At 34.6% G+C, this 27950-nt stretch overlaps 1 protein-coding gene across 2 annotated transcripts in view; it reads right to left on the reverse strand.

Moving 5' to 3' along the window:
* Positions 1–292: 292 nt before the first annotated feature.
* FBXO36 (F-box protein 36) overlaps positions 293–27950 on the reverse strand; it is a 30469-nt gene continuing 2811 nt past the window's right edge. Inside the window, exons 2-5 of one of the 2 annotated variants that reach the window (XM_042796154.1) lie at positions 22469–22543; positions 11476–11584; positions 5645–5817; positions 293–1786 (exon numbers count right to left, since the gene is read on the reverse strand). In XM_042796154.1, the coding sequence (XP_042652088.1) occupies positions 1595–1786; positions 5645–5817; positions 11476–11584; positions 22469–22543 (549 nt within the window). In that variant the 3' untranslated portion in view covers positions 293–1594. The remainder of the gene's footprint in view (positions 1787–5644; positions 5818–11475; positions 11585–22468; positions 22544–27950) is intronic. The other variant, XM_042796155.1, reaches the window with a different exon arrangement.

Consider the following 27950-nt stretch of genomic DNA (forward strand, 5'->3'; position numbering starts at 1 on the left):
AATGCTTGTTCTTATTTCTCGTAACAGAAGGGACAGGTACAGGGTTGATCAAGGAGAAGGGAAGGTGGGCTGACAAAACCAAGTTAAATTAGGATTTAATATTTACTCAGTCCATATTGGCTAGCATGGATTCTAGTTTTCTAACTTGAAACTGCCTCAATCTGTTATGATAGCACAAGCTAAGAAAAAAATTAATTGGTGGTAAATTGACAGAAAGTGAGAAAAGAGGGTCTGTTGTTTAATAGCTCAGCTCAAATACTGTAGTTCCTAAAATAATTTCTCTAAAGCAAAATTACATTTTATAGTGCTTTATTACACCGAACAAATTTTATGAATACCGTATTGTATGCACAACATGAAATTTGTATTTGTCATTGTCCTAAAAGGAAATAGTCACAAAGAGGAAAGAATAAACTTAAGTGTTTCTTCTATCTGAAGATCTACAATCACCAAATGCTTCAAGAATATTGGTATATAGCTGTAGGATAAAATATTCTTAATCTAAATTAGTAAATATCTTTTAAGAATTAAAATACTGCTTTATAAAGAAACAATAAGAACCTTGAATTAATATTTTTAAATCAATTTATAAAATTCAAGTTTAATTCTTGACATGTTAAAAAATTGTAAACCTAATACATTCTTGAAATATTACACTATTATATCCAAATACTGCAACCACTGTTTTTAATACTCAGGTCTGATGTCTAGTCATTGGCAAATGACTATGTTAATGAACTGACACTTTCAGAGTAATAATATTTAGCCTCTAACTTGCTTAAATTGATTGTTGGAGCAAGCCAGTCATGTCAGTAAGAACTGCCTTCATCTTACAACACTCTTTAATTATCAGTTACAGTCTTGTAAGATAGCAACTGTCTCTTATCAAATATACAACTTGAACAAAGCAAGTCAATTAGTTTTAAAAGTTCCTGCATCAGCAACATCAAGGAAAAGTTTTGCCCATATACCATTCTAGCAGAGTGCCTCAAGCATCATTCTGATGGATTGTCCAAGAAGAGGATGATCATTTCGCCCACACCCTCATTCACCAAAGAAGTTGCTTCTTGGTGACAAAATGACTATTTGCCTGAAGTTTAGAAAATTAATTTAAAAACATTTTAACACACGTCAAACTCTGGAACCAGCTACATGTTAGTTGCCTATAAATATTGCACATTTACCATGGTGGACAGTAAAAACCTTAGCATCCATCAGCAATTTTTGTAGTAAGAAATGATAGATGGTTTTCTATAAAGGTAATAATGACAATGCCATAGCATTTGATATAAGACATGGAGCATGTATAGCATATATACAAAATAGAGAAGTTGGAATGAAGAAGTACAAAGAAGCCACAACCTCTTCTATTGCTAGTAACTGTTACAGTGCTGCCTATAATACAATTTCAGGTTGCCCAACATATTAAACATGATATTATTTACATGTTGCTTCTAGTAAGACATAATTTGGTTTCCTTCTTTCAATCCTTAAAATAATCTGCTTTCCCTAGTAAAGAAAAAAAGTCAGTATGTCTGACTTGATAAACAGCAAATCCACACCTTATAACAATTGCTTCAATGAAAATGAATCTTTATTCAGTTAGTTTTTTGTTCTGAGCATCTTGTTTCTGTCTCCTCCTTCGGAGCTGCAACTGTAGCTGAAGTCTGTTTGTGAAGAAGAATTGTTTCCAGCCCACTTCTTGTGCAAGTTCTTTCATTTCAGATGTAATTGTGTCACACAAGTTCTCCACAATATTTTCCCATAGCACATTACTGTTACATATCTAGTTGGAAGAGAAAGTATAGGCTTAAAATCATTAATTTGGTTTATTCACTGCTGATTATTTTCCTACACCAAATGTGTTAGACAACACAGATGCCTTGTATGAAGGTCACTTGCAGTGAAAGCTGCCCACCTATCTTGAAAGACAGACACAGTTAAAACTAGCAATGATACCAGTGGAAGTTTTGCCCAGTGTTGCCAATGCAAGATATTGTATATTCTTTAAAAAAATTTGAGAAGCTTCTTTTGGTATGATATCAAAGGCCTTTCTGCCATACTATAAGCAGGTGTAATGCCACATACTCTCCTGGTATGTAATTCATACAGCCTCGCTGAAATCAATGAAGCTAAGTAAAAGAAGCAAATTGCCTTTGGACTTAAAACAGAAATGCAATTTAGGAAGCTTTCAGAAACACTGTAAAGATTAAGCCTGTTTCTCAGGAGATGCTTCCCTCTTTCAGAATGACTCCATAAACAGAATCAGGTGAAAATATTATAAACAGGAAGAAAAAATGATGTTATTTGTTAGATGGTGGAACCATCACAAAAAAGAATTAGGAAGATACTCTGTGTCATACAGTACATGCCCATCTTAAGCCATACTAGATAACATTGATTCTTGCTGCAAACATTCCACTTTTCTAAATGTGTAATTGCAGGGATTTACGTGGAGTTGTACTAGATTACTCCAATGCAAGCGGCTGGTATGTCTGTCACAGTAGTAACAGAAATAGAAAAGCAAAAGTCCTGGTATAACTTCTGTTACATACTGCTGATGATCATATCTGGGTATCTTAAACTACTTAATTAACTGGCTACAGCAAAGCTGTATCAGGGTATGTGTGGTCCTATTTTTGTTGTTCTTGTGAGAGTGAACATACTGCAGGCACACACAAGATGCTAGGATATTGTAGCAAAGGAAAAGCAAGGATTATTGGGGCAAAATTGCTGTAGAAGTCCTGAAATAAAAATATATGCATGTTTAAAGTTTTCTTTAAATTTCTGATTGCTCTCTGTCTCTCACCACTCTGCTGTTCCTATGAAAAATGGACACCATTAAATTAAAAGTAGTGGAGATTGGGTTTTAGTATCACAAATTTGTATTTCCAAATACAGTGTTCTATTAAAAAAAATACAGAAATAAAAAAGATCGTCACTGTCTCTGTTTCAGTTTTCTTTCCATGCCAATGGATTCTGATTTGTGTAAAAACAATTAGATTTGCTTTTCTGTAAATCGTAATAAACAACTGGCTGGCAGGGCAGCCACTGCCGCCCAGTTCACTCTTGCGTTGGGAACGGGGCTCCCTCTGGCGGAAGCAGCCTCCTGGAGCTTATAGAAAGCCGTGTTTTTCTAGTTTAGTTTTGCCTACCTAAAGACCTTTTACAAAATCAACTAAACAAATCCTATCCTGAGCTTGTGCTTGGAGACATCATAGTATAGCAGTTTGTTGAAAAAGTATCTGGAAAACTCGCCCTGTGCTCGAATCGTGGTCCACATTTGGACTTCTGTACTTGGTTTCTTTTGAGAGGGAGCTTCTTGTACAATACTGAAAAATAGTACCTAGTGAAAATGTAAAATACTTTCAAACGTGTATTGAAAGCATCTGAATACTCTGGAGAATAGGATTAATGGTCAGAATTACACAGTCAGAGAAATGCCATGCTTTGGATATCAAATGAAGATCCCTGTTTAGTTCAGCCTAGAAGGATACATTACACAGTGTGGATGGATGGAGCCTTTCACATTCCACTTTTCAGTCCTGAGTGCAGACTGTTCTGGTTTTCCCTATCTGAAACTATGAATATGCCATTTTATAATTCCACAGACAGCATCATTCCAACCTACACATAAATTAGTATGGAAAGGAAAATTCATACTGTTGGGGCAATTTTTTAATTCCTTAAAAATACCACTGAAATGAGAGAAAAAGGGCAAGACAATACTAGTTGTAATGGGTTATTTCATTGTGCCAACATCTTATTGTATTATTATGAAACTTAGTTCTTTCTAGGATTTTCTAAAATTCCAAAATATACAAGGCTTTATGTGAAACTAGTGAAAAGTTTACTGCCCTCCACAGTGCCTCATCCTACTCCACTCATACTCTGCAAATGACAGATGAATTCCAAATATACCAATAAATAATTTCCTGACCTCCCTTCTATCCATTCTCTTCCCCTCCGTTAGCTGTTCTTATTCTCTCATCCTCTACCAGTTGTTTCCCAGTCAAAGTATCAACTGTTTTATCTTCAAACTGAAAAAAAGCCCAGAACTTGGCAAGCTTACCTATTTCCATCTGCCCTTCATCTCTAAATTCATTACATGCTCTATTTTGCTATCCTGCCGTTTTCTCCTGTGCTTTCTTTACAGCACCTCCTATTTCTTGTGCTCATTTGAACTCACTCTTGCTAGAGCATCTATGTATTTGTAGCCACACCATAGGAACAGCAGTACAGCCATGGCCTCTTGAACTGACAGCAGTCTTCCTCAGAACTTTTCTTGAAATCTTGGGCCATACAGCCTCAAAATTATACAAACCCTGTGAGTAATCTCATCCTGATACAATCTGGAAATGTACTCTGTACCACAGACATGTCCTGTCCTCCAAACTCAAAGGTTAATCTGTCTCTTTGAAGTCTTTCAGAGAGTATTGAGCTGTCACATCAGAGTCAAGATGACTAAACCTGTTTTTATCTTCCTCCTAAGGTCTCACCATTACTTATGTTTTCAGTAACTGTACAACCCATAACTTGTCAGGCTCCTGTGGCACCCTTGGGGATAAGAATCAAGTTATTTTTCTTTTTAATATGCTTTTCTTCCTATTTTTCATAAGCTAAAACCTTCTTCTCTCCCTACCTGAGTTACTGCAGCAGCCTTTTCTCAGGCTCTGACTAGGGTAGAAAACGCAATTTTGAGGTATTTGGATGCATAAAAATAAGCTTCCTAGATCACAGCTCTGAACATCTTACATTCCCATCCCTCTAATTACCTGACCCTGCACAGACCAGGAAGTTGTAATAGATGACCTCTCAAAGGCCTTTCAAACACAGCCTAAGTGATCCTATGACTTTTCTCTTTTTGCACCAACAGTGCTCTCATTCTCCTGGGAATTCCGGGCTATCTTTCCCTATTTGTTACCCCTCATTCAGCACTGGGAGACTTTCCTTAGCTCCAATCAGCCAACAGTAGCAACTTCTGTTATTAATTCTTCAAAGTTTTAATCCAACATACTATTTGCCATACTTTCCTGATAGTTGGAAAGAGCTTCCTAGCAAGCAAACAATGTCATCTCCTTCTCCTTCTGTATTTCTTACAGCTCCTTGCTGTGACATCTACAAAAATCTTGCAAGAAAAACCTCTTACCTTGTGCTCCTGTCTTTTGTCAAAGATTTAAAGTGTAAGCTCTCTAGGAATGGTGATGATTTTTTTTGTTTGTTAATGAGTCTAGCATAAGGGGATCCTGGTCTGTGGTTGAAGTTTCTAGACATAACAGTAATACAAACCATAATGCAAAGCATAGATTTTACATTTCAAATACTTAATCCTGAAAGTAGTGCGTAACACCCAACCATGGGTTACAATGGAATTATCTAGATCACTGTGTTTATTATATACAAAAAAAGTTTGCAGGATAAGCACAGTCTATTTAACACCCTTTCTAACATCTAGTTTTTATTGCACCCATTCAGTTGTTCAGATGATTAATTTATTGTCTCAAACTTTAAGTAAAGCAGACAGATTGACAATTATGTTGAATGTGAGATGAATCAAGCCCAACATGCTGCACAGCAAAGCTAACAGTTTTAGAATAATTTATAACTTAAGGGTTTTTTTTTTTGTTTTTTTTTTTTTTTTTACCATTTCAAATCTGCGTGAAACTTGAGAAAGCCTGGCAATATCTTCAAGATCCAGAAAGGAAATGATGTACAAGAGCAATGGGACAGGAAGCCGTTCCAGGAAGTCATAGTTACCTCGGCACAGATTGAGGACATGTTCCAGAACTTTGGCACCAAACACTATAGCAACCTGAACTGCGATAAAAAAACAAACCAAACCAAAACAAAACAACCATACAAAACCAAATCTCAAGAGACAGATTTGTAAAAGCCTGAAATCTTATCCCAATAATCCCACATTATTCCGATAAATCTTAAAAATAAATTAAGAAAAAAAAATCAGATAAGTCAGCTCAAATTTGTTTTTTCATGTTTTATAGAGAAAATAACATATAGTATCTTATATTGAACATTAGTAATTTATAGTATTTCAGGTCATCTTAAGAGTTGTAAGTGGCATACAGGAAGCCTGCATAGTAAAACAAGGCTTTAGTTAAAAAACTGTACATTGTCTAGTGTACAGCAAAAGCTTGTCTCAGCTGAGAAACATTAAAACAGCAGCAAAGCTGAACTGAAAACTGTCCAGATCCCTTCTGTCCACTTTTCCACCTACATATATATTAATTTAGATAAAGACTGTGCTATTTACACAGGAGGAGGTTAGCAAAAACAACTGTAAAAAGTACTTCAGTTGTATACTTCGGGGAAAATAATGATGGCTCTGACATTAATAGTCCCCATAGCTCTGCTTCTTATGTAGGTATAGTTAAACCACTACAATGAAATTGCAGACAGTTACCTTCTACAGTGACATGACATTTTTTGACTTACTCTGTGATCCAGTATAATGCCAAATTCTTTTTCTATGATCTGCTACTTAGTGAGCTGCTCCCCATCCTGCACTCATACGGTTCTCCTTCAGTGTCCACCTTGGAACTTGGCCTTTTGAATTTAACACTATTTCTTCAGATCATTTATCTATTTTATCAAATTGCTTTAATAAAAATCTTAGTTCATTATAAAACAGGATCCTGAAATCAATTTGCTACACTTCTAATGAATGATCAGTTGTAAATTTAGGAGATGGATGTTGTTTCCTAAAATCTGATGACGTGAATGAACTCATCCAGATTTGTAAAGGACTGTTTTTTTTTTTTTCACCTTTTCATACAGGGACACAGAGATCAAAATTTAAATTTAAAGCATAATTACTAATTTTTGTATTATGAAATTATTCTAATGCAATCAAGGTGTTTTTTTGTTGTTGTTTTTTGTTTTTAACGAACTAGAGTCTATAGTCTATTTTGTCATGGACGTTAAAGTCATAAAAGGAGAGAGACAGAATTATAGAAGGTGAAACTATAGTGACTACAGGCAGTAAGTGCATCCAATATTGAAGCAGCAGTTGTCATTCCAAAATATTTTGTAAGATCAGTTACAAAACTCAAGGTTATGTGAATACATTTGAAAGACCTTTCCAAATGACAAGAAACCCCTGTTAAGATGTTAAGACTTTTTTCTTTTCTTTTGGTTCCAAATACTCAGAAGATGATTATGTAGATGGAAGCTATCACCTTACCTTCCTTCATGTATTTGGGTAGATGGCCCAATACTGTTCAAGCTTTCTTTTCTGGTGCTATATCATACTGCATGCGCAAACAGTTTGTTGTTAGTACTCATTTACTTTTTTGCTTTCCAAGCATCTCAGTTCTATATAGTTGGTAATTTTCCTCAAATTCCTTATGCAAGTACAAAAATGATTTAAACAGTCAATTAAAAATTATTTGGCTGACCTAATTCAAGCTGATACGTAAGAATGAATCAAATCTTTGTATACTAGGAGTGACTATGATAATGTTTGTAGTGTGCATCTATTTAATGTTGAATGATTAGCAGGCTACTTCATCAATATTTGCTGCTCCTTGAGTTTTTCTTGAAAATTATTTATTTCTAGAAATAATCATGTAACCTGGGTTGGATATTTAAAAATATACTTAGCTGTATTTATCTTGCTTTATAAATGTATCTGCAGCTAATGATGAACTAACTGTGAAAGCATACTGAACTTCAGGTTTCCTGTGAAATTTTCATCCTATGAGTGCTGGATGCTACTTGATGACTATTTGTTCACTCATCCAGAAATGTAAATAGACCTCTCTTCTCTTGCCCTACACTATCATCAATTAATTTTCCATCTTTGCAAAACCATACTGAAAATCTATCCATATACAAAATCTTGCTCTTCTCTCTTGACTCTATAAAGGCTATGAAAAGAAACTAATGATACCTTACTTCACTGTCCAAAAAGATTTCAAAACAAACACAGATGTTTGCAACTGTATGATAGTTAATATAAATTTACTAAAATGGTAATGCTTATTACAAAATGTTTATTTCTTCAGTTTTCTATTGGATGCTTCAAATGCCTGCATGGGATATTGACAAAATGTTTCATTTGCAGGATGACTATTCTTCCTATGCCCATTAGAAATAATTTAAGCACTTTTTTTTTTTTTTTTAACAAATTTTCTCTAAAAATCTTCAACCATATGAAAACAGATAAAATCTCATGAATGAGAGCTAGGAGACAACAACAGGAAATACGAATACTTAACAACAGATAAACATTTTGCTGGTAGGTGTGTACCAAATATTTAGAAGCAAACAATGGGTCTTGTAAGGAGTCTTTTATTTGAGTCCCCATTTGGCAAAAAATTCAGTAAGGATAACTAGAATATTATTCCAGTATATATATTAGTGGACAATTATGGAAAAAAAATAATAATCTGTGAATACTTAGGAGAACAGCAGCAAAGCTCCTCTTAACAGGAGGTGAGAAGGAGTTGTAAAAACATCTAGTTGTGTGGAATAGCTAGAGCTATGGACAGAAATAATACCAATATAACAATACAACTTCTCACAATCATAGGAATTTATATCTGTAATACTTTTATTTATGTTAGCATTTTTCTGAAAATAAAACACATCTTCTTTACATTAAAATTTTACTAAAAAACAGAGGAAAAACCCCATGTACGATTTTCAAGATAATTAGAGGAAGAAGTGACTAAATGTTAGGAAAGAATAGCAACTATGGCTTTCAATACTTCCTATGGGGTAAGAAACCTCTGAACTACCAATAACACTTTTCAAGAAAAAGCAGGCAGATCTTATTTGTAACCTACTGAAAACACACAGGATAACAGTAGAAAACTGTACGTTAGCAATAATTTAACTATTTAAATCGCTGTACCCAGGTAATGTAAGGCAGATGTTTTATTGTGACATTATATTAATATCAAATGCCACAGGAAAATTTTATAGTATAACAATGAGGAAAAAAACTAAGCTAAAATCCTCACTAATATATATTCACACATCAAACGTACTTTTATAAGGTAAAAAAAAAAAAATTGAAACTACATTCTGAAAATAAACCCCCTAAAATCTATTGCTAAAATTCAGCTATAAATTCTGCGTAAATCTTGGCAAAAATAGAAGACTACTTATTTGAAAGTTCAATTTTATAAAAATAGATAATCAATTTTGTCAAATTAAAATGTAGTACAACTCTTTCCCTCAACTAATGGAGTGACTATAAACACCTACTGCAAGAAGAGCATAGCATATTTAAAGACTCTCTGAGCACTAGCCAAATTCAACAGGCAGTCCATTTACTATTGGTTCATGATACATTCATTACCCTTCTAGTCAAAATAAGTAGCAGTAACTGGAATTAAGTATTTGTTTTATTGTTGATTGTGAGTGCGGATTGAAAATTTTCCATGGTTTGTGCATATATCCAGTCACTTGAGCTCAGAATGTGCAGTGTTTCCATCAGTGGAACAGTAACAGCAGTCACTCGCAGTCTCCCTACCCAACTGTCTAAGGAAGTATTATCTCAATCAAATTCACTTGAAATTGATCAGTTGCAAAAGTGATAATGGGGTTCAGAATCACAAACCTAAACATAGAAATGCAGACCACATTAACTCACCAGGGCTAAAAATCTCTTAATTGTGCTGTTGGAAGTGTTGATTTTAATAAGCAAAGCATAACAAACATGTGTTGGTCTTATTTCAGACCCTAAATGAAGATACACTCAAGTTTACTCTTGAGAACTGGTATATTCTCTTGAGGAAGGTTTTACCCTCTACCCTGCCACCTGAGGTTCATATACTTCTTAGAAAAGCAGATCTCCTCTGCCTAGGTTTAAATAAGATGATGTCTAGTAAAGATGTTGATGAGGAAAAGAGGACTTCATTTGGAAATTATATCTTTCAAGTTCATCAAAACCAGGACAAATATGAAGTCACATCTAGAACTAATTTTTAATGTCTGTACTCTCCTGGTTTTGGCTAAGATCGATTTTTTTTTTTTTTTTTAAACCTTCTTAGCAGCTAGAATAGTGCCATGTTTTGGATTCAGTACGGGATTTGATATGAGAAGAATGTTGATAATGTACTGATGTTTTCAGTTGCTGCTAAGAAATCAGGGACTTTTCAACTTCCCATGTCCTGCTAGTGCACAGGTACACAAGAAGCTGGGGGGGAGCATGGCCAAAACAACAGACCTAAATTGGCCAATGGAATATTCCATAACATCTAACGTCATGGTCAGTATATAGATGAGGGTTGATTGAGAAGCTCACTCGCACTTCTGGGATTCTGGTTTCAGGGTTCTCTCTTCTCTGGGATCACTGGCTGGGAACAGGCTGGGCATCAGTCAGTGGGTGGCGAGCAATCACACTGTGCATTACTTGTTTGTATCTTCTATATTATTATTTTTATTTTATTTTATTTTAATTATTGTTTTTATCTCAACCTTACCCCTCCAATTCACTCCCCCATTCCTCAGGAGTGGGATAGGGTGTGTGAGTGGCTGGGTGGTGTTTGGCTTTCGGCTGGGTTTAAACCATGACACTGTACATAATCAGAATATAAGAGCAGCTGATTTAAAAAAAAAAAAAAATCACCAATGCAAAGTGTTTGAGTGCTACTTAGTCTCTTAGGATAAAAAAGCCTCACATCTCAGTGAAGTCCCTGCAGATGCTGTTATGAAGTTCTCAATTTTCAGACTAGGTCACAGTGCAGGCCTCAGCTATTCACTGCAATTGCTGAATTAACGTGTCTTTGGTATAGTATTTTCAGGAGACCATTTCCTCTGTGAGCCATGACCAACCACATCTTATGACATGGTATCTGTTAAAACTAACTCCTTACTGAGAACTAAGATTATTAGAAGATGCAGAGCAATAACTACTTGGGACACATAGTTCCATGGAATTTTAGAAAAAAAGCATAATTATTTCAGATATTCTCAGTGGCCAGTCTATCAGGATCAGGTTGGAAAATAGCTCTATAATTCTACATTTTGAGGTTTATTTAGTGGTATCCCCACTCCATTTCTTTTTTCTGGCTGTATGCTCCTCAAGTCATGCTGCACTTGTACAATCCCAAGTACCTGTTGCACTTGGTGTTATTTATGTTAGATCAGATTGGGAATCCAGATGGCTCATCACATAGCCATAAAACCAAATGTGCTGTCCCAGAGCATGATAAGGACTGAGTTATTAGCAATAAAAATATTGCTTTTTGACCTTTGTTGCTAATACCTTTGCCATTGTCTTATAATGAAACTATCAAAGTTGCTGGGATTTATCATATTATTTACAATTACTGTTATGTCTTTTTGTTTTTCCAGTATCCATATATTAATCTATATTAACACATTCATACAATAATCATGTTAGCCAAAGCAATCACATCTCTCATTAAAGTTATTGCAGATCAATATTGCTAGATTATTCCACTATATGCCACAGAAAATTTGTAATTATTACTGTCATCTTACTATGAAGAGATGAATCATCCAAAAAATCCTCCTGGGATTCTTTAATTTCTCCAGGTCTTGATTCACGGAATTCATTCCTAAGTGAGATTTTCCACCACCTGAAAATTACCTACAATTGTGGAAGAAGAAAAAGAAAAAAAGACGAAAATAATATCATGTACCATGAGATAAATATCAAGTACCCATTGCTAAAATTCAGAACTCTGGTTGTGTAAATATTACTGCATTCCCAAAACAAAGTTATCATAAGAGATCAGACCACAGTTACATTATCAGTGGCCCTACAATATGCTTCAAATGATAATAAGCATCCCATAATGCACCTAGATATGTGTGAAATGTTTTTACATACAATGTTCCCAACTCCTGTGTGCAAATTGTTCATAGAAATGAAAACACATTTAATGACATACCAACTTGCAAAACTATAAACATTCTCTTTTTGTTTTTCATTTAGTCACAGAAACACAATTCATCAGGCATTAAATTATGTAGTTATGTAGAAATACCCATTCAACTGCTCAGGCATTCAAAAGTAGCAGTATTGGAAGTTAAACTGTCATTTTAACATTTTGTTAAAATCAAAACTAGTAAGACAGTTCAAAGCTCAGCAATTAGACTGTCTGAAAATTCTAGAAAAAGCTCTCCAGAAGGACACATTCAACTCACCTTTTCAGAGTCGGAAAAAGAAAAGAAAGCCTGCATTACAAAGCATGCAACTGAGACAAAAGATTAATGTGAGTAGTAAATTATGCAGCTATGAAATGGTAGAGAACAAGTGGCCCTGGCTATCAGTAATTTTCCCAGAGTTCGCTTAAAATATTACATATGTGCTTGAACAGCGTGTCAGCTTTTAATACTGACTTTTGTTTTGTTGCTGTCACAGCTGGATCCACGTAAGAGGAAAATCAGAATCATGTCTCTTCCTTCACAACAGTTGTTAGCAAAGATCACGTTCCAAGCCAAAAGTAGGATTCATTTGCTGTTGCAGGCAAGGTTAAAAACCATAAATCTTGCAATCTTACTAATATCGATCTGTTTTATTTCCTTCCATTTCATTGAGAAAAGTAAGGATTTTACATTGTTTTATGTATAGGTAGATTCCTGACACACTGAGTGATAAAACTGACAAATGAGAATACTAGTGAGGTGTACATTTATAAAAACACACACACACGTATATAAAAAATACACTCCAGAGAGTCTTATTTTTTCTACTGGCACTTAGAAAAGGAAATTAAAAGCAAGCCTTGAGTTAACTGTCAAGCCACAGAAGACAACTCACATATACTGACTGAAGAGCACAGAGTTAAATTTACTATTACAAATCTTAGTTCCGACAATAGTGATTTACATCTCTCAACGTGAAATTTAACTTTAGATCTCTCTGGTATTTCAGTGTCAAAATGTAGATTTTAAAGCTGAGAAGAATTAAGTATTTGTAACTCCCAGTGAGTTGTACTAGCTTTCATCATTAATTTTCAAACTCAAGCTCAGATTCCAGGCAATCTGCTAAGGCGGGCCCACTCCAACAATTTCTGTATTTTTCAAGTCTTGCTTGTATCCCCTTGATATCTTGTATACAGTAACATTAAGTACATTTGAATAAAGGCTTAATATCTACATCTGAATGCCAAATACAGCCAGCTAAAATTTATCATTTGGATGTTTATTGTGTCTAACATATGACTATAGGGGGTAATCACGATTACTAAATCATATTTCTGATAGCATACATACAAAATAGGTTTGATTAACTCTCAGACATATCCACAATACTCTGTAAAATAACCCTTATTATGTGAATAAAAGAAAAACCATCCTACTCAGTTGCATAAGTTCATCACATTTTAAAACACCACATACAATCTTTATTCCTTTGCAATGAAGCAGTTGCCTCTTTGAAGGCAAAAAATCCTATTCATACATTCATACATTCTAAAATTTAATATATCAAAAATAAATTAGAGCACTGAAGCTTTTTATAATAGCAGAATTAACATTTCTGTAATGTACATGCACAGACCACCATGTTGCTAAAATAACAGCACTTAATATACTAGTGGTGATATGAGGATACAACGCAGAAGAGATTATAAACCACTTGTCAATCTGTTCCAGTGATGATCTTACTCCCTGGGAAGGCTTTAGAACTACTATGTTTGTAGCCCACCACAGGGATAATAGGACAGTGAATGCTGTACTGTACTGTACTTCCAAAAGCTCTTTTTATCTCTAGCAATGTAGGGAGAATCAGCACATAAGGCTACTTCCATTCTTATTTGTGGAGAACACAAGGTGAGAATAAGGTCAGAACAAAACTGATATGCAAATGGAGAATGAAAAGACATCTTTCTCCATGTTCCTCAGCTTGCATACCCTTCAAAATGGTATACAAGAATACAGCATATTATTATAGGGAAAAAAAATTATTGTTAAAGGAGAAAAGAAACCTGGTTAATGTGCTTTCTCTTGGTCTTTTCATGTTACTGTTGGAAGTGACATTTCTTAAAAAACAACAAACAAAAAAACCCCAAAACCAAACCAACCCAAAAAACCCCACTTCTTGGCATGGGAATGCCAAGTTTATGTACAAGGTGTACAAGAACATATTTAATTCAAATACTAGAATGTGCATATGTGTGTACAGACTTGAATAAGATTTTATCTTTATACAGTCCAACCAACCCCTAAAATGCAACACTAAATCAATACTCTAACAAATTAAATACCTCTATCCTATTTTTAAAGTAATTACAGTAGATGTTTTAACATGGTTATAAAAACTTACTTTCCTGTAGTATTGTTGTACAACTATAAATTCCAAAGCATTTTAATATTAATTTCAAAAGCCTCAAAAAATTACAGAAATATGTATTTCAATAATCTCTCCTCTCCTAATACTAGGAAGCACACTGCAGCAGAACTATCTACCAGAATGGGAACATCAGGCCAACATGCAGAGGCACAGGAAAAGTAAAATATCCAAGTGTTATATTAAATGCCACTGTGTATTTTCTAAACATTATTCTTTGATTTACATCGAAATAAACTGTCAATAGCACTATTCCATTTAAACCTTCCCAATGTACAAATATCCAGGACAAACTGCAGTTACCTTGGTAATTTGTTAGCACATGGTTATTTCAAAGAAAAATATTGCATAGATTTTGTAATACCTATACTTTTTGCATAGATTAAAAAGATGAGGAATGGAAAGTATTACAAGTGCACCCTGGTTACCATGGACACATTTCATTCTCAACGTTATTTGGAGGTGCAAGTGTTAAAGCAATTCACTACCACACTGCTTACACCATTGGCATTTCTTCATGAAAAAAAGAGAGAAGAGGAAAGGATGAGCAAAACCAAATCTAAACTGCAGCAACCAGCCTAGGATTTGAATAATAAATCATAGCAATTTTTTAAATAAAGCAACTAAAATATTTACGTGAAAATTAGCAACAAACTATTTAGGAAGTATTGTCAAAATTAATCTGGACTGTAGATTACCAGAAACATAGTACTATTTACATTGTATGAGAAAATTACATTTGAAGTTTGTCATATGGTGAGCCATCTTTTAAGGATGCTGGGCTCAACCTTCTCTTAATGTATTCTATTTTGGAAGGTATAGAACTGGAGACAAGTCTCACATGACAGACTCATACTGTATAATGAACGTGTGAATTCACAGTGTGAACTGTGAAGCCCTGTTATAAAGGGACATATGAGAAACTGTTTCCTTCTCCAACATACATTTTTAGGATTTCAAACTTTTCCAGACTCGGCTTTCTGCTTTGCTTAAAACTAGTAATTCAAAATATAATTTCTCAAATTACAGGTTATCTGGAGATTATTTTTTCCTGCTTTTCTCTTACGTTGTTTGACTTTAAATAGTTATTCATTGGAGAAGGAAGGTGAATCCAGAACCTAGAAAACAGTGCTTGATGAGATTTAGGAGATTTGGACTGAAGTATTTTCCTCTGTCCCATGTGAATGGCCCCAGTCTTTCTTTTTGGCCTTGGATTTGTCCCTACAGTCCAGGCTCTCATTCCCCTGTGCAGTGAAGGGGAGATTGTGTCTTCTACTGAAAAAAGCAGTCACATTCTCATAGTGATTTTACCTCTACTAAATCCCTTCTCCCAGGCTGTTTTATCTCATATTCTATTACTTTTCCACAGTTTTAGAAAAAATAAATCCCTGGTTTTGTGGATCAGAGTAGACTATAAAAATTTTTGTTACCTTACTAATTGATTTCAAAATTAGATTATTCAAATGCTTCTGTCCCTAATTTTATCTCATTTTCTCTTGCAGAAAATTGTTGCGTTTTTGCTATAATTTAAAATAAATGTATTCTTTTTGAAGCATTCAACTTTCATGCACCTCAGTATAGAAATCACCCATTTCATCCGCACATAATTATTTACAAAAAGAAGTGGAATAAATATCAGCATTACTGAAACATCTTAAGGGAGATAGCTATAAGAGATGTTTCTAAAGCTATGATCTGTATACCTAAATATCTTTTAGTTAATTGATCACTTGAAGCCAGTATCAACTAATCTGTTGCCTAAGAGTTTGTAAACATAAGATCAATTTCCAAGTCATGAAGTCAAGCACCTTCACTAGATATATAATTTTTAAAAAATTCTGAAATTAATTAGTGCAGTGAAACCTACCATCCTACCTGCTTCCTTCATCTTTCCAGACCCTGTTAGTGTAGATGCAATTTTACTTATGAAAAAGCACTCCTCCTGTCATAGCTTTTTCTACTCTTACTCTAACATAGCTGCATCTAATTAAGAAGCTAATGCTATAGTACCATAAAGTTTTTCACGCAGTTGCAGCTATATCCACATTACAGCTTTGACTGCATAAATAACAAAGGAAAATTTGGATAGGACTATAGAAATCTTTAGGCGTAGACAGAAAATACTCATTCTAGGTGAAGAAAGCTTCTAGGTCACTTTAAAAAATGAAAAACAGGTACCTTAAAATTTTACTCGCTTTTCATCAATAAGAGGCAACCATGTAATATATGTAAACTATGGAACCAAGTAGCAGCAACGATGCACAGGTATTTGCAAAAGAACTAAAATAAAATGTTAAATAACTTTATAATGAGCTAGAGTGAGGCTATCCTTATGCACTAACACTGATGCAGCTAAAGCAAAGGCTGTTTTGATACCTGTGGGATAAGCTGTTGAAGAACCATAACACACACGAGCAATTGTTTCATTTAAGGCTACTAATAACGGCATACTGTGATTAACTTAAAAGCAAGAATGCACATCATCTGGAACTGAAGAATCTGTTAAGTATCCTTTTTTCCTCCTGCCTCCAAAGACAGTTAGATTCTTGGCAATGAAAAGATATCCTTTGTTTAAATAGATATTTCCACTCTGCCTTCATACAGCATAACAAGCAAGATGAAGGTATCTCACAAGATGATGTGAAACAGGTAAAGAAATTAATAGTTACAGAGATGACATTTAACAAATATTACCAAATATTAATCACATGATCTTGGCACAGTTACACAGGAACTTTTTTCCTAATCATTTCCTTACTGTCTCTAAACAAAAGAAAATGGCAGTCACTCTTGCAGTTAAGTTCATTAATGGTAGCTACACAAAAATCTTGCAAATATTAAGACGCTCTTTCATATCCATTACTTGCACTAAGTTTTTGTAGCAGGACCTAAGTTTTATCATGAGAGAGGCATCTTTTGCCAGTTTTACAAAGTTCCATCAGCATGTCAATCTGTGAGCATTGAGGTTTCTATTTTGTGGCCTACTACTTGATAATTTCAGAGCCTTGCTATCATGTTGTATGGAACTTTTTGGCAAGTATGATCATGTGAGGATACTTAGCTAAAAATCCAAACTTTGCACAACCACGCCTGTATAATATATATGGATATAAAGTAAATGCTCAGCTGCCTATTTCAGTCCTTTGTAAATATAAGGATATGGAGAAGAGCCAGCAGAGGATGATGATGAATGGCCTACTGTACACCACCATTACCTTACAGCATTTAGCTTGACCTAGAGTATAAAAAGAATTCACAAGGAATTCATCATCCATCAGGAGAAACTCGTATTTCCAGCTTCCTTGCTCCATGTAAGAGTGAGATTAAAAAAACAACAACAACAAAAAAAACTAAACTAAACTCTTAATATATGTTTTTATGTCTGCCATATTTTGGAGATTTTGGGTTGCTGCAATAAATATCAGAGCTGAAAAGCAGTTGTAATCATGCATTGCCATTTAAGATGGATATCTTCCATCTTCTAAGCAACAGAAAAATGGTGTAATTTTAGAATTGGGCTTTAAGATCATAAATATGAATAGCTTAATGCACGACAAAATGCTCTAAAACCACAGCTAAAATATTTATCTAAACACTTTAGATAAAGTAAAAAATACTGTTTGCCCTGAACTATTACCTCTACATCACACAGCTTTGCCAGTACTATCCTGAAAGTGATTAACACTCATACCTGATTAAATAATTTGTTCATTTACCAATGAAAAACAGAATAATGGGAGATTCCTTATAACACAGTGTAGCGCTAGATCCATCTCCTTAAACTCATCATTCTGCTATTACAGAGTTTAAAAAAATAATTAGGCTTTAATGGACACACTGGTTAGTCTTGTAAGATGTTCAGAGAAAAAAAAAGTACTGTATGAGACAGGTAGGTGGACACTATTAAAAAGAGTAAATCAACACAGCAATATTTAACTCTTCTTTTCCCAATGGATATTGCTGTGAAAATAGCTGTAACTGAAGGGGATAAAATACAGTAAGTTAAACAACCTAATCAGCAAGACCACTCTTCCTCCACACTACATCAATAGAAAGACTTAATATGTTCACCAACTAAAATAAGTCCCCAACTGTGCTAGGCTAGTGAGCTGGCAATCTTTTATGGCTGCTCTACAGTCACTTCTTAAATAATTTTTTACTTTCCAACTGGCTACTCAGGGACAATGTCCCACCTGCCCTCTGACTAATCAGGTAGTATTAGTACTCTTACTTGTATATATTTGTGCCTCCTGCCATTTATAACAGGTTTCTATTAAAAAAATAATCAGCACTAATGTGTTGATTGATTACTATCTAAAACAAGTGTATATAAATATGGATGTTAATATTTGTAGAAGAAAATTAGTTCTTGTAAGTTAGCAGCAATTTAAAGAGGACTGGTTTATCTGGATTAAATTACCATCTTCAAAGTTAATCATTATTTCTTCTTCTTGATATACTGAAATTCACGTCATAAAACTCTTCAGTTTATGGAAGTATATAGACGACATAGGAGTTAAAATTAGAACATTTATAATACACTTAAAATTTAAGACCTACCTAAATTACTTTTAGAGCAAATCTCAAGGCAGTGAGGAATAGTCACAGAATGCTGTTAAGGTACAACACTTATGAAATGCAGACCCGCATGTTTCTTTGGAAAGATCTAGAAAGTAATAATGCCTAATAATCTAGTAATCTAGCCTTTGCAGTTTGCAGAACGTAACAAACCAACTGTGCTACTTCCACTGCAACTGTTTTCTTTGACAAACATCCATCAGTCTTAATTACAGACTCCACAAACTATTTCATAAATACTACAACATATAGCACATTTTCTACAGTCTTGGAGAAACATGGATTCAGGAAGGGTTGTGTGATTTGAAGTTTTTAATCATACAGAGAGATGGAAGTAAAGAACAGAGTTGATTGTTATGATTGCTTTTTTTTTTTTTTAAATACAGCCTTAATTTTTCTGCTTGATTTTGAACATTTGCAATTAAAGCTCTTACTTTGCTATGATTGGTGAAAGGAGATTATTTTGAGAGTTTTCATTTGGTTAATATGCAAGAATGTGAACAATGTGAAGTGTTCACTAGCAAATGCAGCTTGGCAGAATGAACTATGCTGGTGTTAGGGGAGTGGTGGAGGTGGAGAGTGTGTGTGAGTGTGTTTTTTGAACTGCTCCACAGTTTTGAAGGAAAGCTTTCTAGGAGTAAGAACAAAAAATGAACCACATCTGGGCAAAACAGTGAAAGATTTCACCAAACTGAAATTAAGCTAAACCCATGCACTGATGCCATTCTACATTTCAGCCATGCACAATATGAAAACAAATAGGCACCAGTTGCTGCCTGTTATGTCTGTGAAACTGGGTGCTTTTTTCTTGTTTTCTGGGAAATTATTATCTTTTTTTCCAAATTTAAAGTAGGGCTTACAACATTCGTGTTTCATTTGACAATTGCTACAAAATTCTACATTTGCATTTGCTGTAGTACAGGAAGTTACACAAGTTACTATTTTGTCTACAATGACAGGACCACATCTGTACTGGATAGTTAGTTTCCTCCTCATGTGCACACATGAGAAAAAAATTATTAGGTCTCTCTGACATTTATTAGACACAGTCCATTTGTCAAGCTTTCTACTGGATGTCTGGTTCAGATATACCAAAGACTCTGAAGTGCAAAACCTCATGTGCTGTGCTAAAGGAACTGTTCTACAAGCAAAAAGAAAGTTCTCTCAGACCATCAGGTCAAAATTTTGGACAATAGTGTGTACTTGAAAGCTTGTACAGATTCTTTTCAGGATCACAGTAGTCATCATGCAAGCTCACATACTTCCGTCCCCTATGTCTGCTTTGGTTTTGCAGGAAAACAAACAAACAAACAAACACTATTAATAGTAAGAAAAGAGAAAACAATTTAATTAGTAATAAAAAAATAAAAAAAAACCCAAAAAACAAAAAACCAACAAAACAAAACAGTGACTGCTGTACAGTACAACTGTAAAGTCCATGCCATATGGAAAAAAAGATGATATCCTAGAGTCAACATAAACTCTTTCATGAGTTGCTATTAACAAATATTTCAAGTGCATGAAGAAGAGAAATGTCACAATCCCCAAGTTTCATATGTAGCATCTATAAAGCTGTTCATTTTTCCCCTGCTTCACTCAGAGACATCAACCCACTTAAGCTAAGGTATTAGCTCTGCGTGCATGGGTGTGCATGACTACCAGAGGCTTCCACTTAAAGTACATGAAAAACATTTTTGTAAATTACAGGAGGAAGATGGAATAAAAAGCTTGGAAAAAATAATTGTTTTCTCTGTTGGGGAATGCAGTAGTTATGTTTGAGCAAGAAATCCGCTGCTTTGCCAGAGTCTCTTCCCTTCTTCTCAGTTACATATCTGGTTTATTCCCATATTAGAATCTTTCCTCCTTGGTTTTCCCAGAGCTTGCAGTGAAAAATAAATAAATAAACAGGCAAGAAAAGAAGAAAAAAAAAATAGTTAAATATCTTTATTCCAGAAATTTACATCACATGTGCTTTGGAGGATAACGTCTACTTTTATACAGACTTGTGCACACAGATCAGAGGAAACAATACAAGAGCAGAAGAGTGAGAGACAACGCAAAAGGGAGGGAGGTATGTGCTGAGGGGAAAGCAATGCTATCACAGGGAATTAAAAATTACTCTTGAGGATCAGAGTCTTCAATTATGAGCATGATACTTGCCATTTATTACTGTGATCAAACTGGCAGACCTAGATAAGACTACCACAAAGAAATTATTTCATTATTTAACAGAACAAAGGATGCTAGCTAAGTGTGAGATGTAACATTCCTTTCCAGAAAGATAAGGCACTGACAGGTTTCATTTGAAACCATTTCTTTTAGTTTTGTCCTCCTTACTTCAGTTTCAAGGTCTCCTTGTTACAATTTCAGGTCTAGTCTATGGGTTAAAATTTCCCTCCCCCCCCCCCCCCCCCCCTTTTTTTTTGTTTTCTTTTTTCATTTGAGTAAAAAATCCCAACAGAACAGTCAGACTCCCTAGTATTTGTATAAAAAGTCCTTAAGTAAATCAGCGTTACAATGGAAAGTCCTCTTCTAAGGAATCTGCATGTCCTTTAGCAGGGTATATACATATGACTGGTAATCCTTTTTATTACAGATGAAGTCTTAGCTCAGTCATCCCACTGCTTTCTTCCTGGATACTTATCATCCTGATTTGCATACATCTGCAACCAGTCTAATCTAATATCTGCTGAAAACTGTTTTCCTATATTCATACGTGGTCAGCTTGCTTTCAGCAATGACATCTCTTACTCTAAATTTTGAAAAACATCTATTGCTCTGGCCCCTAAAATCTCATCATACTTTTTAAGAGACTAATACTCTCAATATGGTTTTCAAAGTTCCCTTGCTGTCTATTTACAGCTTTAATTCCACCTCATCAAATTACAGAAACATTAAAGAATCCATAACATTGTGCCTGCATTCTGATACACCTGACTCCTACCCGTGTCTCCAGTTTTCAGAAAAAGCTGTGGTGGCAAGTATGCCCTTTTTCTTTATCACTTATAAACTAGTTTTGTCCAGCCCAACTTGTTACCTGTAGGTGTTTAGACTTGATAAGGTTTAGGTTTATTTCAGTTTAACACAAATTGATTTAGTTTATACCTAATCAAAATCAAGTAAATCTTTACAATAAACATCCACAGAGCAGTTTAGACCAGGTTTAGCAAGCTTGTTTAAAATAGAATTTTAAATTACAGTGGTACATCTTTAGATAAGACCTTTCATAGCCTAGCGCATAGTGAGATAAAAATCCTGATCCTTTTCTAGGTTTACCTTCTATTCTTCTTTCTTTCTTCCTTCCCTCGAACACATTACTGAGTGCATTTAATTGACTTTTGATAAATGAATAGAGTATAAACATATGGTACAAGAAAATCAGTCAAGAAAACTAGCCCAAGAAAACTTGCAAACTAAGTACAATAAAACTAGTCAAGAAAATATGTCTGATGGTTCTTCATGATGAATGCTGCTGTGTATATAGAAAATGAAATAAGAAAAATTGCTCTTGGTTAATAAGAGCAACAGAAAAGAAGAAATAATTATTGTCCTATCTTGAAGCAGGAAGAAGAGACAAGACAGATACAAAACCAAGCTTACCTTTGGTAACGCAAAAGTAGAATTACTCCTGAGGTTTCCCAAGACAGAGAGCAACAGGGGTAAGAGATGTACTACCTAAAGTAAGGCAAGTGAAGAATATAACTAAATCTTTTTCTGGAAGAACAAGTACTGACAATAATGAGCATGTAAACAACAGACTCTCAGGTGCAGTAGGAAACATTTACTTAATTAGGCAGAAGGTAGTGGTGATTGCTTACCTTGAGAAACTACTACACCTTCATCACCTGAAAATCATTCTTGGAAGGCAGAACTAGATCGAATCTGATACCTTTGAAGAAAGCCATAAATATTAGAGCCATGTATAAAACTTAAAATAAGATGGGAGCTTAAACATTGCAATTCAGTGTAATACTGCAGTTTGTATACTAAAGACTAGTTATATGTGGACCAAACCCAGCTTAGACAAAGGAAAAAATTCATCTCTAGGTTACCAGTGATACAGAAAACCAGATTAATAGCAAATAATGGTAACAGAGAATTAACTAAAATTACTTAATTGTCCTTAAACACACCTTAATTGATACTGATACAAGAATATTCCAGTGCATCTTCAAATAACAGCTCAGCCACTACTGGAAAAGGAATCTCATAAACCCACCTGACAGTACTAAATTATTGTAGGCTCACAAACAACTGAACTTCACAAGTAATAGACTCAGTGTCAGTTGTCTCTAATTTCAAATTAATAATGGAATGTTTCACAAGGTTAAGAATTTTGTAATGTTCGTGGGGGAAAAAAAAAAAACCACAACAAAACATCTAATAAATGAGAGAACTGAGTCTTTTGAGAAGGGAAAAAAACATCATTTCTATTGCTGAATACGCTTTTGCAGAGAAACCTTGATCTACCAATAATATAAGCTCTGAAACGCCAACATTGCTACTGCAACACATCACAAATTGCATTTCAGTTCTTAAAAGTAAAAATTCTCCTACGTCAGTTAGGTTCTTGTGCAGGATTACATCTTCAGTATTGCAACATGACCAAAGAATTCCCGAATCTTCCTCAAAACCTTATGGATAAGATCTAGCAACTGCATAAATCCAGAGGTGGCGCATTATGGAAGAAGTGAGAGATACTATCAGGTATCCAGACTATAACATAACTTCCCAACATTGCTAAACCAACATATTATAGCTTTGGACATAAACACATGACAACAATATTCCTGTTTTTCCAGTACAGCATTATTTCCCCAGAGAAACTGTTTTCACTTTCCAAGCAGATTTAGATACCTGATTTAGAGACAGTGAAAAAGCAAAGGAGATTTACCTATGTATTTTAGGCTTAACAAACATTCTCCTAATAATAATTGCTTAATACTGGGTGATATCATTACCATGAAAGTGTTCAATTATTTTGGAAACATACTTTTTCAGCATAACATCATTTCCTCAGATGGAACAAAATGACTTCCTTCTCCTGAAGTCATCAATCTATGCTTGAAATGATTCTAATTTAAAACAATAACAACAACAACTTGCTAGTTTTATGCAATTAAAGTTGTCTATACAAATAGCTCATAATAAAAGCACAATTTTTTAAACCCCCTTTAGAAAAAATTCTGTGCACTTCTTGTTTATTAAGAACTCAAATTCTCTGTTTGAAATGTCAAAGAAGAGACTTGAATAGAATTAGTCCAGCAACGCAATAATTGGTATGGCATCCTTCAGGTTTTTGAAACCATCAGGTTTCAAATGCAAATAAAACAGTATGACTTTGAAAAAGGTTCATCTCCCACAAATCTTTACTTAAAATCAGACTTATCTTGGAAAAGATTAATTTCAGCTTAATTACTATAGTAACATCTGTTATTTTTTTTTCCCAATCCATCTGGCTTAAGCACTTCAAATAGCATCTTGTGTCAATCAAATAGGTTATATATCAAGTGTCATTATTAAGACTTAAAAACAAGTCCAAGATACAAAGGCAACATTTCACTAACTTTATAGTGCCATTTTTCATAATGGAGGAACTATGCTTGCAGGTTTCAATAGAGCCTGAAGGTACTCACAACTGAAAAACAACCAGGCCATAACCTCTAAAACAATCACTTATTAATGTCTCCTAAAATTTAAATTTATTGCAAATGCTAAGATTTTTTTTTTTAATTAAGGGTTTATAGAAATCTGACATGGAATTGGGTTGTGTATTGAAAAGGGATTTTTTTTTTAAAAACATTTTTTAAGATTTAGGTGTTGTAGGTTCAGAATTTTTATTTGCAACTGAAAAAGCCAGAAAACAACTTGATTTTTAAAATGCAACCAATTAATTACAGGATCTTCTAAGAAAATATTGTAGTTCTCAGTATCCAAAATAATATGCTCTGCTCACAACATATATGATTTAATCAGAAACAGATTCAACATGTAGAAGTGAACACTAAACAATAGGAGTAATGATGGGTAAAGAACAAGAACAGTCATAAGAACTGTTTGTCTAGTTATTTACACTATTTGCTCATCTAAATGTCGTGTATGTATTTGTTAGAGAATCTAGTTGGCTGATCTCTGACCAAACATAAAATTCTGCAGTTACATATTGGATAAAATTCAGTTATCCTGTTATATGAGCAGATCGTATGTGGAATATTGCACAGAACAATGTTAGTTTTGTATACATATGATGCCTGCCTTTTATGGGTAAGTAGATAAACATTTTATTAACATGACAAAATCCTCTGATTAGTGCAGCATTCATTAAATGGTGACAGATGCTAGTATTAATTACACATTGAGTGGATCATTTTCCCATTAACTTTCTTTTGTTACCAGCCTCATCTTCCTAGTTATCAGCCTGTCCTATAAGGAGATTCAGCACCAGACTTTTCTTTTTTTTTGGGGGGGTGGGGTGTGTGTGTCTGTATTCCTTGTTTGACCAAAATGAGACTGACCTTTTCTACACTTCCTCTCTTGCACTTTTCAAAATCTGTACTTATCATCTGTTTGACAATTTAGATGAAATTTTATTTTGAAAGGTTATTTGTGCGACTGTCTCAAGTCATCTTATGTTTAATGTTGGAAGCCATATGATTTATTGCTTGCTTTGTACAAACAAATAATGTCTATTGTTTGTGACAAACCTTGCAAATCATACCTGGCATATCAAATATTAATTTGTTTTTCAATCACTCTTGAAATACTATGTACAGTGAAAGGTAGATGGGAAGGCATATGTTAAACAAGTTGTTATCCTTTATGTCAGTCTTGAGACAAAATAGATTCCCATTATATGTAATATTACATGCACTCACACAAAACAAAAACTATCCACTGTTCCCATGAATTCTAGCAGGTTTCCTAGTACACATTTTATGGCCAAGCATGTTTTTTCTATTTAGTATGTTTATTCTGGCACATACACCAACTTCTCCTTCATAACAACTCAAAGCACTCCTGGATGGGGAATAAAAATTAAAAAAAAATTGTGAAGTACAAATGGCAAAGTCATTAATTTAGAAATAATTTCTGCCACAAACCAAAAGGTTATAAATTGAAAGCTGACAGAAGAGAAAGACACTGGAATAATAACTGATGAAAGGATAGTCAAGAGTCACTAATGGGATTTTGGTAGAGAAAGTTAAATACAAACCTAAAATTTAAATCACACAGAATTTTCCAGAAGACACAGTGAAGTACCAATACCTTTGCACATGGCACTTGTAAGAACAAAAAGTTCCAAGGGAAAGAAATGTAGCAAAAATATACTGAAGTGATGATGAAGTAGAGGGTCTGTTTCACAAGATGAAATTGAAAAAAACAAAACAAACCCTAACAAGAGGCTATATTTATTAAATATAGATATTATATATATATATATATACACACACACACACACAGAGATATCTATAACATTGTTACCTACACAAAAGGGCACTATTCAAGTTAAAAGATACCCACCCACAAAATAAGCTGTAAATTACTCTGTATAACTGCATTTCTAACCATCAGAGAAGTGATGATCTGGAGCAGTTGTTCTGTGTGAAGTAGCAAGGCAAAAAAAGCCTCACTACCTTTGAAACACATCAAGTCCCATTTATGCTATGAAGATCTATTATGTGGCTAGATGAAACAGCACAGACTAGGACTTGGTGACCTGAAGTCATCTCAGTCTTATATTTCTGCAGTGGGACTGGCAGATGCCCACACAAGGAAAATATGTGGGATAGTTTCTCTGCATTTGTGAAGTTATGACTGCAGCCTTAAAATAGCTACTTGAAAAAATATTCTTTTCACTGATGGTTCAAAAGATCTCTCCTACACAATCCAACTGGTTGAACTGTAGTCTGGGAATACTCGCTTATGCATCTGTACCTCTATACAGCCAACTTTTAAGAAGAGATATTTGCAATGAGTTTACAAGGCTTTCCCCTTCTCTGTATGCTTCCTCCTTGAAGTAACTTATGCAGGAACTAGTTGGTAATGTTCTGTTCCTAACTTCTCAATGTAAGTGCATGCTCTCTCCTTAGTAGTCAGTACCTTTGTTTATAAAGTCCAGATTAATGGCTCTAATTTTGAAAGGTAATTTAAATTGAATTTGTATCTGGGATGGAAGCTATCTCTTGCTGCAAAACGAAAAGTTACCATCAGTGTCCTTGTCACACTTTGGACACATAAATCCACACAGACAAGTGGATGCATTTCTAGATATTTTTTTTCTCCAACTATTGTTGCATTTGATTGCTTAGAAGAGTTCAAATAGCCTCTGCTTTTGTCTGCAGCCAGCCCTGCTTTCCTTTTCACAGATGTCCCAGTTTCTCTAGATTTGAGTTAAACAAGCATGCTGAAGTAAACCTTGCTGTTATTACCACTGCCAGTATTGAAAGTAATAAATAAATGTTTTCCAATTTGTTTTTGTAGAAATAAAATAATTCACATGCTTACAGCTGAAGATGTGTGCCCCTGTGGTATGACACTATGCTTTTGCTCTGTCTTGTCCTCTTTATTTTACTATTGTCCTATACTTCGCTTCAGCAAACTTCTTAGTGTATGCTTAAGTATGCTCTCTGAGATGGCCTTTCTTTTAATGTACAGCCATTCCAGTTCATTTATTTTTAGTTATAATATACAATAGTTTGGGCCTACTGTATGGATCTTGAGTCAGTAGCTGACTTCAAAAATGTCTTCTGGAACACACCCTGAACATATCAGATTGCATGTTGGAAGATGTCAATTCCCTAAAAAGAGGGAAAAAGCTAAACAAAAGCCACAGTCATTTCATATGATCTGTTTGGAAACAAAGCCTGCTGACATGGACTTGCTTTTCCCAACAGATAAGACCTCCTTGGACAAGTACGTTTCTTGCCCTAACATTAAGACCTCCTGTATTAGTACAGGATTTCTGGTTCTGTGGCAGTTTGACTTGATAGTCAGCTGATACCTGGAAATCCTGGCCACGACCACTGCTACGTGCGCTCTGGATCTGTATAAGACATGCCTGGTAAATTATTAACTTTGTCCT

Source organism: Tyto alba, unplaced genomic scaffold (genome assembly GCF_018691265.1).
Source record: "Tyto alba isolate M040663 unplaced genomic scaffold, T.alba_DEE_v4.0 Super-Scaffold_10, whole genome shotgun sequence".
Classification (NCBI taxonomy): Eukaryota; Metazoa; Chordata; class Aves; order Strigiformes; family Tytonidae; genus Tyto; species Tyto alba.